This window comes from Oncorhynchus tshawytscha, linkage group LG20, assembly GCF_018296145.1.
Source record: "Oncorhynchus tshawytscha isolate Ot180627B linkage group LG20, Otsh_v2.0, whole genome shotgun sequence".
In the NCBI taxonomy this organism is placed as follows: domain Eukaryota; kingdom Metazoa; phylum Chordata; class Actinopteri; order Salmoniformes; family Salmonidae; genus Oncorhynchus; species Oncorhynchus tshawytscha.
The window spans coordinates 3,899,232-3,912,616 of NC_056448.1; the positions used below are offsets into that span (position 1 = coordinate 3,899,232).

The 13,385-nt window shown below is 44.1% G+C and overlaps 1 protein-coding gene and 1 non-coding gene across 7 annotated transcripts in view; one reads left to right on the forward strand and one right to left on the reverse strand.

Moving 5' to 3' along the window:
• LOC112239765 (rab GTPase-activating protein 1) overlaps window positions 1-13,385 on the forward strand; it is a 142,149-nt gene that overhangs the window by 44,348 nt on the left and 84,416 nt on the right. For 5 of the 6 annotated variants that reach the window (XM_042302075.1, XM_042302076.1, XM_042302077.1 and 2 more), the window contains 6 exons: window positions 1,436-1,593; window positions 3,642-3,752; window positions 4,310-4,479; window positions 4,958-5,127; window positions 6,959-7,118; window positions 8,095-8,188. In XM_042302075.1, the coding sequence (XP_042158009.1) occupies window positions 1,436-1,593; window positions 3,642-3,752; window positions 4,310-4,479; window positions 4,958-5,127; window positions 6,959-7,118; window positions 8,095-8,188 (863 nt within the window). Of the gene's footprint in view, window positions 1-1,435; window positions 1,594-3,641; window positions 3,753-4,309; window positions 4,480-4,957; window positions 5,128-6,566; window positions 6,574-6,958; window positions 7,119-8,094; window positions 8,189-13,385 lie in introns of those variants that run through there. The other variant, XM_042302079.1, reaches the window with a different exon arrangement.
• On the reverse strand, window positions 3,134-3,203 carry trnaa-agc. The gene has a single exon. It is a non-coding gene; the product is annotated as a tRNA-Ala (tRNA).

Sequence of the window (13,385 nt, forward strand, 5' to 3'; positions counted from 1 at the left end):
GTGGCGGTCCTCATGAGAGCCAGTTTCATCATAGCGCTTGATGGTTTTTGCGACTGCACTCAAACAAAATTTTTAAGTTCTTGAAATGTTTCCATGTTGACTGACCTTCATGTATTAAAGTAATGATGGACTGTCATTTCTCTGCTTATTTGAGCTGTTCTTGCCATAATATGGACTTGGTATTTTACCAAATAGGGCTGTCTTCTGTATACCACCCCTACCCTGTTACAACTCAAACTCATTAAGGAGGAAAGACATTCCACAAATGAACTTTTAACAAGGCACACCTGTTAATTGAAAAGCATTCCAGCTGACAACCTCATGAAGCTGGTTGAGAGAATGCCAATGGTGTGCAAAGCTGTCATCAAGGCAAAGGGTGATTATTTTGAAGAATCTCAAATATGAATCTCAAACACTTTTTTGGTTACATGATTCCATATGTGTTATTTCAATGTTTTGATGGTTATTTTACATTATTCTGCTGTAGAAAAACATGAAGATTTTTTTTTGAATGAGTAGGTGTTCTAGAACTTGACTGTGTGTGTGTGTGTGTGTGTGTGTATACACATGATCTGGGAGATTTATTTCCCATGCGCACTCTGCTCCCAAAATATAACTCCTGGTCGCACAGCAAAATATTTATTCACGCTTTATAGCCCTCCACACACACCCCACTGTGACGTGGCTCTCCGTAAGGGACACAGGGGTTTGTGTGTAACTCACATCGGCCTCCTAGAAGTGTTTTCACCGCTCGACTATGAGCTGAGTTTGGAGATGATGCGTATTGTAAGAACAGAAGCCAAACTGTGTGGATGCAGATGACTCAACCAGTGTAACAGTCATTCGTTTTATTTACAGTGCAGTGATGGGCTAAGGCCTAGGGGATCACCTAATGAGAGAGAGAATTCGGCTCAACTCACACGCTGTAAACAGAGCCCTATCTAGATTCCAAGAACACAGGATGAGATGTTACTATCCTTTGTGCAAGCACTTCCAAGAGTTAATGAACAGTGAGCCTGGTGAAATTTGGGGAGCACATCGTCAGTAGTGTACCTTTGGTTCCTAGGGTGTTTCGGCCTTTCACACTATACACCCTCCCCAAAGGCGGCCAGCGACAGGGTGATCAATCCTACGCTTGTATCCCATTCCCAATTAGTCATAGGAGTTGCCTTGTTGTTGATAGCCAACACCCCTAGAATTATACTGTTTCAGGTCGCCCAATAACTGAAAAGCTTTCTAGGACTCTAAAGCTGTGAGTATGTGTATGTCACTGATTTTCAATCCCTTGGTGTGTGTGTGTCTGTCTCTCTCTGTGTGTGTGTGCATGCTCTTGTTTATGCTCTGGTGTGTGTGTGTCTGTCTCTCTCTCTGTGTGTGTGTGTGTGCATGCTCTCGTTTATGCTCTGGTGTGTGTGTGTGTGTTTAAACGCCACAGGTCAGCAGGATACTGTACAGCTTCGCCACGGCCTTTAGGCGGTCCACCAAGAAGACGCTCCTCTCGGGCTTGGCTCCGCCCCTGACTCCAGACAGCGACGTCTTCACCTTCACCGTCAGCTTGGAGATCAAGGAGGATGATGGCAAAGGGACCTTTAGGTACGTTGCCGATCTGTACACAACAGCCACCTTCCTCCATCTCTGGGTGTGGTAGGGGTCAGGGGTCCGTCATGAACGGCATGGTATGTTATAACCATGTTAGAACATCAGTGTTATCCAACTGTACACCGGCGCTATCATCTGCATTTGTCTATTTGTTGCACGTTTATACATAGTTCATTGCAGCCTTGTTCGGACATGCTTTCTCTACTGTGTGTTTATGAATGTCCTCTCTCTGAATGTGTTATATATGCAGATGATCTCTTTACCGCTCTCACGGTATGGTACATGTTCGAACATCACCCGGCCTCATCCTCAAGTCTATTTATTGCCTATCTGGAAGGCCTCTTTTCCCTTCTCGAAACACACATGAACTGAATTCGCTCCACTTCAATCTATGGCATTCAATCTCACTCTCAGAAAGAACGATGCCCCTTCAGTGCAGAAGGGCAGAAATAGCTACAGGTGTCTTTTTATTTTTGAGCATTTATTTGAATTGTCGACACGTGCTTCCTCTAATTTATCATCCCGAGCAGCAGAACAGCCTGTTCTCCTCCTCCACAGAAGCTTATTCACAAGCGGACTGCCACTGGCCCGGGCCGACGCCGACAGGCAGACACGTCCTCCTAGGAATCCGTCACAGTGCCGGAGATTAGACAGCCCTTTTCTGCTCACAGAGAGGACGTTGGGGTCCTCAGATTAGTCACCGACTCACATAGGGTGACTCTGGACATGTCCGCATGGAAACAAAGCGAGCGATCATGCGCTTCAGCAGAGGCAGAGAGGACCCGTTATCATCAGCTCTGTGTTGCGATTTATTTTAGATGAGAGAGAGCTGTTCCTCTAAGGCTTAGTCTCAACTGCGTAAACATCTGTCCTGTTCTTGTGTCCTCCCCTTCATGTGCAATTATTGGAAAAGACAGAACCGGTGAAAACAATATGGTGGAAGCTCATCAGTTCTTTCTGATCCGAGTGATTTAAGGAGAGGAGGCAAGGAAAGAACAGATCCTCAGACTTTAATAGGGATGGTTTCCAATTCCCACCAACAAGTAACTTCCCGCAGCTCCCAAATGGCCAGATACTACACCCGTTGTTTAAATAAACATAAAAAGCCATTGCTTATTTTTTGATGGGCATATTTCCTCCTCATTAAGCCATGGGCTGCTTATTTATGGAATGTTGAGATCTAAGCGCAGCATTCACACGCTAGCAGGGCCAAATAGGCAAGTCATTAGGATGTTTTCTCCAGGAATTCCAGAATTGATTGGTGTAATCTACAGTACACAGCAAATATTGTAAAGATCAGAGTAGTGTCGTGGTTGCGAAGTGTTGAAAATGATATATATTTTTTTTAGAAACTTGGACTGTCGTACTGTTCAGTCTCCCTCCCCTTATATGGTATTTATTACCTCATTTCGGTTTTCGTTAGGCGTGTATTTCCCTTTTATTATAATTTATTATAATTTTTGTTCATTTTGTAGATATTTTTATCCAGAGCGCCTAAAGCATACATTTCATACTCTTTTTTCTTTCTCCGTACTGGTCCCCCGTGGGAATTGAACCCACAACCCTGGCATTGCTAGTGCCATGCTCTACCAACTGAGCCACACAGGAAGAGTGGCTCTCAAGCCGCATGCCACCATTTTTATTCTGCATTTATTTATGATCTCAGTAGCTCATAACTCCAGTGTGCTGGCTCTGACTGCATGCTCGAAGTGCCTTGAGGGCATGCTATGTATAAATGATTTGTAATTTGTGAAATATTTTTGGGAGGAGGGGAAAAAAGAGTATGCTTTGATCAGGTTGACTGTTATTTCAGCAGTCATTGAAACCGTCACTATTCAGAACAGAAACATTCTCAGTGCTTGCATCATCCCATTAGATCAATGAACTGCGTAAACAAATGCAAAGAGTGGTTTATTATCTCCATCGATATGGCATTACTGTATAAGTTCTCAGGGCAAGCGGTCTCCCGAGTCACTCTTTCACATTGACTGAAATCCCAGCCAAATCATTTTTAGAGTAAGAGCTTGTTTCTATTTTTCCAGTGCTGTGGCGAAAGACAAAGACAAGAACAGCTTCAAGCTGCGTCCGGGAATGGACAAGAAGATCGTCATCTACGTTCAACAGACGTCTAATAAGGAGCTGGCCATAGAGAGGTAACGTGCACGCACGCAAACACACACACACACAGGTAGAGAGGCTGCGCAGACATGACACAGTGTACGGTGCACAGACTGTATCGGACTGGGAGCCTTAGTCCCACCACCACGGAGACTTCTCAGTCAGGACGTCTCAGCTATTCATAACAAGCTGTAATTCAGTTCTAATTGATAAACAACCACTGTTTAATGTCCGTCTGTTTCCGAGCTTAAGTGTCCCAGTCGGGCCATGAGAACGAGATGGATGTTTCTGTTCTGAGCCTGCTATTTCTCTACGGTTAATAATGTTGTTTTGACTTGCCGTCACCTTCACTTGAACCTCAGTTCCATTGCTTTTTGTTATTTCACTGTTCCTATACTGGGCCCGGAATGGAGAGCTCTGTTATCCTCTGTTATTCCATGCTCTGGTATGTCAAGGATATATCTAGCCTGATACTTTGGGGGGGTGTTTTGTCTGATGCCTTCCACCTGGTTCCACTCTTATGACTTGTGTCTTTGTGTGTCTGTGAACGCCTGCTCGGTGTATGTGTTTTCGGTGTGTGTGTGTGTTCCAGGTGCTTCGGCCTCCTGCTGAGTCCAGGGAAGAACGTGAAGAACAGTGACATGCACCTGCTTGACCTGGAGTCGATGGGGAAGTCCTCTGATGGGAAGTCCTACATCATCACAGGGAGCTGGAATCCCAACACACCTCAGTTCCAGGCTGTTAACGAGGAGACACCCAAAGGTACAGCAGGCCAGACGGCCAACGCGCAATGATATGTCCATAGGTTATGTGGTGCCACGTTAACATGGTATTCTTCCTGTCTGTGTATGATCAGGCCTCTAAGGATGATGCCCCCCAGATGGTTCATAGCCGACCGTGGCTGTCTGGCTGATGTCATTTACATAGCTAACCACTGTTCCTGTTACAAATTCATATCTATGACCACAGCAACTGTATATGGGTTATAGTGAGGATGTTTGTGTTCCAGATTAAGTTATTGTACAGGTCCACGACTTTAACGGTTAAATTGATGAGTGTTGTGTCAATTTACATGACCACAGCTGTAAGGTTTCTGGTAAGGCTTCTAGTAATGGCAGTTATGGGTCATGTCCAACAGATAAGTTAATGTATAACACTAATTAGGTGGGTGCTTATATTTTTCCTGTAAATGTACACGTCCACAGATATAGTAATGGCAGTTATGGGTCATGTCCAACAGATAAGTTCATGTACATGACGACAGCGGTGGACCTGGTGATCACTGAGGTGGAGGAGCCGGTTCGTTTCCTTCTGGAGACCAGGGTCAGAGTCTGCTCTCCCAACGAGAGGCTATTCTGGCCCTTCAGCAAACGCAACTACACCGAGACCTACTACCTGAAACTCAGACAGGTGAGACAGACCTTCTAGCTGAAGCTCAGACAGGTGGGACAGACCTTCTAGCTGAAGCTCAGACAGGTGGGACAGACCTTCTAGCTGAAGCTCAGACAGGTGGGACAGACCTTCTAGCTGAAGCTCAGACAGGTGGGACAGACCTTCTAGCTGAAGCTCAGACAGGTGGGACAGACCTTCTAGCTGAAGCTCAGACAGGTGGGACAGACCTTCTAGCTGAAGCTCAGACAGGTGGGACAGACCTTCTAGCTGAAGCTCAGACAGGTGGGACAGACCTTCTAGCTGAAGCTCAGACAGGTGGGACAGACCTTCTAGCTGAAGCTCAGACAGGTGGGACAGACCTTCTAGCTGAAGCTCAGACAGGTGGGACAGACCTTCTAGCTGAAGCTCAGACAGGTGGGACAGACCTTCTAGCTGAAGCTCAGACAGGTGGGACAGACCTTCTAGCTGAAGCTCAGACAGGTGGGACAGACCTTCTAGCTGAAGCTCAGACAGGTGGGACAGACCTTCTAGCTGAAGCTCAGACAGGTGGGACAGACCTTCTAGTTGAAGCTCAGACAGGTGGGACAGACCTTCTAGCTGAAGCTCAGACAGGTGGGACAGACCTTCTAGCTGAAGCTCAGACAGGTGGGACAGACCTTCTAGCTGAAGCTCAGACAGGTGGGACAGACCTTCTAGCTGAAGCTCAGACAGGTGGGACAGACCTTCTAGCTGAAGCTCAGACAGGTGGGACAGACCTTCTAGCTGAAGCTCAGACAGGTGGGACAGATCTTCTAGCTGAAGCTCAGACAGGTGGGACAGACCTTCTAGCTGAAGCTCAGACAGGTGGGACAGACCTTCTAGCTGAAGCTCAGACAGGTGGGACAGACCTTCTAGCTGAAGCTCAGACAGGTGGGACAGACCTTCTAGCTGAAGCTCAGACAGGTGAGACCTTCTAGCTGAAGCTCAGACAGGTGAGACCTTCTAGCTGAAGCTCAGACAGGTGAGACCTTCTAGCTGAAGCTCAGACAGGTGAGACCTTCTAGCTGAAGCTCAGACAGGTGAGACCTTCTTGCTGAAGCTCAGACAGGTGAGACCTTCTAGCTGAAGCTCAGACAGGTGAGACCTTCTAGCTGAAGCTCAGACAGGTGAGACCTTCTAGCTGAAGCTCAGACAGGTGAGACCTTCTAGCTGAAGCTCAGACAGGTGAGACCTTCTAGCTGAAGCTCAGACAGGTGAGACCTTCTAGCTGAAGCTCAGACAGGTGAGACCTTCTAGCTGAAGCTCAGACAGGTGAGACCTTCTAGCTGAAGCTCAGACAGGTGAGACCTTCTAGCTGAAGCTCAGACAGGTGAGACCTTCTAGCTGAAGCTCAGACAGGTGAGACCTTCTAGCTGAAGCTCAGACAGGTGAGACCTTCTAGCTGAAGCTCAGACAGGTGAGACCTTCTAGCTGAAGCTCAGACAGGTGAGACCTTTGAGCTGAAGCTCAGACAGGTGAGACCTTCGAGCTGAAGCTCAGACACGTGAGACAGACACCATGGAAGACCAAACACTTAAACATTATGGGCATCTCCCGGTTTCCCTGAAAATCTCAATGGAGAACCAACACTGAACATACTTTTTAGTCTAGACTTAATTTGTGAGAGGAATTGTGAGAGGGCTCTTTTTTTTCGTTTCTTGAACAATGTAACTGCTAGTCAATGTGGTCACCTATTGTCTTGACCCTGTATGTAACACCATTCCTTTCCTCCCTTCCCAGATGTAGCGTAACAGTATCAATGACACGAATCCAATGCTTTTTGATCCATGACAGGAAGTGTGTATGTGACTCTATACCCTGCTTCCTCCAGATGGAGCGTAAGAGTAACAATGATACCCTGTACGAGGTGCTGAGCCTGGAGAGTGAGTCAGAGAGGGAGAGGAAGAAAACCACAGCCAGCCCCAACATCCTGCAGTCTTCCTCCCACGGCTCCATGGTGCCATCGCCTCCCGAGGATGATGAGGAGGAAGGTGACTGTCTGAGCAACCCAAATTTGACATTGTATTCAACCGTAATTTAACCAGGAAGTCCGATTGAGGTCAGAAGAGCTCTCTTCCCCTGCATTTACATTTGAGTCATTTAGTAGACGCTCTTATTCACCAGAGTGACTTACTAAAGTAGGTAAAACAACCACATATCACAATCATTGCAAGTGTGTCCTTAGAAAAGCTGCTAAATCTGCTAAATCTGTGGTAGTAAGAATAAAGGATAGTTGTTGTTGCTTTCCTGTCTCTATAGTTCCATCCTAAATGAACCCCTAGCCTCTACCCCCGGCCTATGTACTGTTAATTTCCTCTACCCCCTAGACACTGGTCGAGTTCTGAGAGGATTAGACAGGTGTATCCAATCCTCTCAAATCCACACAACTGAACCCCCCCAAACAAACAAAAACAGCACAATTCTTTGGTTACAAAATATCTTTGCTACAATGTGCCCTAGTGAACAGGAAATGGTCGGTTTGGGATTGTGTAGTAGTCTCTCCCTGTCTGTTTGTTCCTTATTCCTCTCCCTGTACAGTATGTATTATGCCATTCTTGATGTGTGACAGCTAGGTCTATTTGTCTGTCTCAATGTCAGTACTCCCCACCCTCCGCTGTGTTTGTCTCCTGTCTAGCCAGCCTGTTATGTGCCATAGTTTAGTCTCTCGGCATGGCTGATCGTGTGTTTACCAGTCTAGTAAGTCGCTATACATACAGTATGTTTATGTACTTTAGCCCAGGTCAACTACTTTGATATGTCAACCCTTCAAGTCTCTGGATGCATCCCAAATGCCACCCTATTCCCTATAAAGTGCACCACGTTTGACCACAGCTCTGATCAGAAGTGGTGCACTGTCCTGGGAACAGCAGGGTGCCATTTGGGACACGTCCTCTGTCGCAGAGCTCATGTTTATTTTTGCAAGGTGGACAATAAAGTGATTTAATAAATAAATAATCTTCTGTCCAGACAATGACGAGCCGTTGCTGAGTGGCTCGGGAGACGTGTCAAAGGAGTGTGCTGAGAAGATCCTGGAGACCTGGGGAGACCTGCTGTCCAAATGGTGAGTCAGGGAGGAGATCTGATCATACTTTACATTACTCTGCTCCCCCTCAACCTTACATACCCACTTTACTGCAGGTTGATCAGTTTGTATCAGGAATATTATACCTTGCCTTCGTGTAGATCATCCAATGTATTTTGTACTTCTCATCTTAATTTAGCTCAACATTCAGTGGTGTTATAGAAAATTGAAACCATAAACAAACGAAGGTAAAAGATGAGGTGATTTTGAACTTTATTTTACCTTACCACCAGCTGTACCAGTCTGGCACCACCAGGCAGCAGGCTCTTTGCTCAGTGAACGATCTGTGCTGAGAAAGCAGCTACCACTGAGCTGCCGTTTAGTTAGTGTGCCTGAAGATGCCGGTGAGCCTTTAGAGCTGAGCTCCCTGCCTGGCTGGCCAGGCTGCCAGGAGAACGATTGATGTGGTGGTGGGCTTTTGATTTTCCTGTTGACCAGTCAGCGTAGGCATGGAGGGAGGCATGTCAGGGAGAGAGATGAGGGGACTTACTGCTGGCACAGTGATAGAGTGGCCCTTTTGCTGAGTTACAACCCAAATTACGGCCTTCTTTACAATGTTCCTTGTAGGTCAGGAGTCTTTTATAATGTACCGTGGTCTGATTCTTCATAATCTTTCTTTGTCAGAATGTTTTTGTGTGATAAATTCACATTTATCTCTGGTAATCATGATGATAAGAAAAGCAAACTAACACCTAGTGCTTGTAAAATATAGACTTATCCTTCATACATACGGAGTTGCTATAGCTTATACTAAGAATGGACACACGCGCACACACACACACACTCAAATCCACACACACTAATTTGAAAACGCATTCATGGGTGGTGGGAAATGATGTCGATATTTTAATCTCTGGAAGTGGCAAGGAAAAGAAAGAGGTGTATGTGTGTGCTGTCACATCCAGATAACCAGCTTATTAAGGTTATTTCCCGTTCCCTTTACTCTTTATTGTTCTCAATCAAAACCTTGTGATGAATTGAAAAGTCCAGAAATTGAATTCGAGAAGCTCAGTATCTTCTGTCTTCTTCTGTGACGGTCACATCTGTAGTTCCCCATTCGCTCTGTTCCCTTCAACCCTTCAGACCAGAGGGAGGGAAGAGGGAGGGAGCACATTTAGCTTTCTCCTATGTCTAATACAGCACATACAAGTTTTTTTTTTTTTTTTTTTTTTTTGCCTCACAAATCCTTTAATGCTTTGCCGTTAAAGGACAATTCCACCACTTTATAACCTGTAGTTAGCCTACAGTTGTCTTAGCTAGCTGGCTATCAAGCCCAAGACAAAGCTTAGTCTAAATATATTGCTTATCATAAGTTATATTATATATTATATATTTGAATGCTTGCCTGACTATCATGCTGAATATATGTTCATGGCATTGTCACCAATCAACTGCAAATACAATCTTTTTTTTTTTTATGTAGATGCTAACTAGCTATGCTAACCATAACATTGTTACTGTATCTAGTTAGAATGCTAGCTGGCCTGACTGCTACATCCAAAATAATATAATTTGCAACAATAACAGCTGTGTTTCGTCTTAGCAACTGTTAGAAGAACACAACATTTATTATGAAATTGACATACAAGTCATTACGCAATCCTAGCCTCTCAGCCTGTATCTTTGGCTGGCACAGCAAATAACCAAATAACCTTACCTTGTTAGCCAGCTAGATAGATTATTTTATCTCATGACAGCCAACAATAGAACGAAACTAAATGTAGTTAGCACACGAGTCCGATGTTTGATGGCTACATTGTTTACATCAAAAGTTAGCTTTTGTGCTATCAACCTCTCTCTCCCCCCTCACCAATCTGTCTCTCCTAGCTCTTCGTCTGCTTCCTTCAAAACACAACTATATTTTATCCAGGTGTATTGGCCTCTTAGTTTCAATCAAGAAACATACTAGGAAAACAAGCATTTTGCTACACCCCTCAATAATCCAATTAGATTTTACTGTCGTTTTAATGAACCGCTAGCTTGTGCTAGGCATGTATCTTCGACGTTACGAGACCTAGCTAGTGTTTTGTTACATGTAGTAAAGCTAGATTATAATGCAAATGCTAGTGCTGTCACTTTATGGTGATAATGGTGAACTGCATATTAATTGCATAACATGCCGCAAACCAATTGCAACTTGATTTCAAGCAATTTGTATTTTGAAATGAAATAAAATCAACCTTTAAAATATTCCTTTCTGCACACTCTCGTGATAGTGATATTTGCTGATAATGTCTCTCTCCTGGACATGTCATCCTTAAGGCCTACTTTCATTAAAAAGGCTTGCTCTAATCCATTTCATGACAGCGTATACAGTAGCTGTAGAAGTAAAATCTGGAATCCTTCAACATGGTTAGCCTCATTAATTGTCTAATGAAAAATGTAAAAAAAACAACAACACACAGATCTTGCCAGTATTACAGTATCTCTGATGTGTGAGTGCTTTTACTATTTCTAATAGGATCATTTCCCACTGGAGAAGAAGGTAACAGGGGAGGGACCTCTCCTCCAATACAGTTGCAATATAATACAGGTGAGGAGATAGGATGTGAGTAATCAAGGAATGACAAAGTGAGAAAAGGCCTAATATACACTGTTTTGTGGGTAGGAAGTGTTGTTGACAGGGGTTGCATCCTAGGTCAGCCATACAGGGATTGATACACCCACACCCATGATCGAGGACATCAGCTGCAAATCTGTGCAGTATCACCAAACTAAATGAGAGTGAGTGACAACAAAATAAAACAAATAGGGAATGTTCCATGACCAAAGAATACACTATACAGTCATTGCCAAAAGTTTTGAGAATGACAGAAATATTAATTTCCACAAAGTTTGCTGCTTCAGTGTCTTTAGATGTTTTTGTCAGATGTTACTATGGAACACTGAAGTATAATTACAAGCATTTCATAAGTGTCAAAGGCTTTTATTGGCAATTACATGAAGTTAATGTAAAGAGTCAATGTTTGCAGTGTTGACCCTTTTTCAAGACCTCTGCAATCTGCCCTGGCATGCCGTCAATTAACTTCTGGGCCACATCCTGACTGATGGTTGCCCATTCTTGCATAATCAATGCTTGGAGTTTGTCAGAATATATGGGTTTATGTTTGTCCACCCACTTCTTGAGGATTGACCACAAGTTCTCAATGGGATTAAGGTCTGGGGAGTTTCCTGGCCATGGACCCAAAATATCAATGTTTTGTTCCCTGAGCCATTTAGTTATCAATTTTGCCTTATGGCAAGGTGCTCCATCATGCTGGAAAAGGCATTGTTTGTCACCAAACTGTTCCTGGATGGTTGGGAGAAGTTGCTCTCGGAGGATGTCTTAGTATCATTATTTATTCATGCTGTGTTCTTAGGCAAAATTGTGAGTGAGCCCACTCCCTTGGCTGAGAAGCAACCTCACACATGAATGGTCTCTGGATGCTTTACTGTTGACATGACACAGGACTGATGGTAGCGCTCACCTTGTCTTATTTGGACAAGTTTCTTTCCGGATGCCCCAAACAATCGCAAAGGGGATTCATCAGAGAAAATGACTTTACCCCGGTCCAGAATATCAGTCTGTCCCTGATGTTTTTCCTGGAGATAAGTGGCTTCTCTGCTGCCCTTCTTGACACCAGGCCATCCTCCAAAAGTCTTTGCCTCACTGTGCGTGCAGTTGCTCTCACACCTGCCTGCTGCCATTCCTGAGCAAGCTCTGTACTGGTGTTGCCCCGATCCTGCATCTGAATCAACTTTAGGAGACGGTCCTGGCGCTTGCTGGACTTTCTTGGGCGCCCTGAAAGCCTTCTTCACAACATTTGAACCGCTCTCCTTGAAGTTCTTGGTGATCCGATAAATTGATGATTTAGATGCAGTCTTACTGGCAGCAAAATCCTTGCCTGTGAAGCCCTTTTTGTGCAAAGCAATGATGACGGCATGTGTTTCCTTGCAGGTAACCATGGTTGACAGAGGAACAACAATGATTCCAAGCACCACCCCCCTTTTGAAGCTTCCAGTCTGTTATTCGACCTCCATCAGCATGACAGAGTGATATCCAGCCTTGTCCTCTTCAACACTCACACCTGTGTTTACGAGAGAATCACTGACATGATGTCAGCTGGTCCTTTTGTGGCAGGGCTGAAATGCAGTGGAAATGTTTTTTGGGGGATTCAGTTCATTTGCATGGCAAAGAGGGACTTTGCAATTAATTGCAATTCATCTGATCACTCTTCATAACATTCTGGAGTATATGCAAATTGCCATCATGCAAACTGAGGCATGAGACTTTGAAAAATAATATTTGTGTCATTCTCAAAACTTTTGGCCACCCACTGTACATAAATCAAAGAATCAACACTTTATTTCATCTAATATAAAGAACACCTATATCAATGGTTAGTGGGTTTAGACATGAATCTAACTTCAAAACAAGAGATGATTGAACAGTTAAATGAATAGTGTCTAATACAAATAATAAACCAAATGTCAGGGCTGGGCTGCAACAGAAACCTGCACACCCAGTAGCTAGATCTCTAGGAACAGGGTTGGCCATGCATTTTCTAGGTCTATGCATTGTTCCTTTTAACAGTACAACTAGACTAAGTTATCTAGCTAGTTGTTTTTGAACAGCACCAGATGTTCTTTGGGGTTCCAGGGTTCACTTCGGTCCATCCTTAAAAAGCCGTTAAAAAGGTGCTACTTGATCAAATCAAATTTATTTGTCACATGCACTAACATCTGCTAACCATGTGTAAGTGTAGCGAAATGCTTGTGCTTCTAGTTCCGACCATGCAGTTATATCTAACAAGTAATATAACCTAACAATTTCACAACAACTACCTTACAAGTGTAAAGGAATGAATACGAATATATGTACATAAAATATATAAATGAGTGATGGCCGAATGGCATAGGCAAGATGCAGTAGATGGTATAGAGTACAGTATATACATATGAGATGAGTAATGTAGACCTCCACATGTCACATTATATGAAGTGGCATTATGATACATTACATCAAGATGGCAAGATGCCTGAAAAGGGCACAATGGCTGCTGGAGCTGCAACTTCGGTCGGTGATGGTGGGAGTGGTTTTGGCCGAATAGAATCAATCTATAGGTTTTTTGAGTGCCTATTTAAAATATTTAGAGATGTTATTAGACAAAAACAACCAGAGCAACATATGGCATGC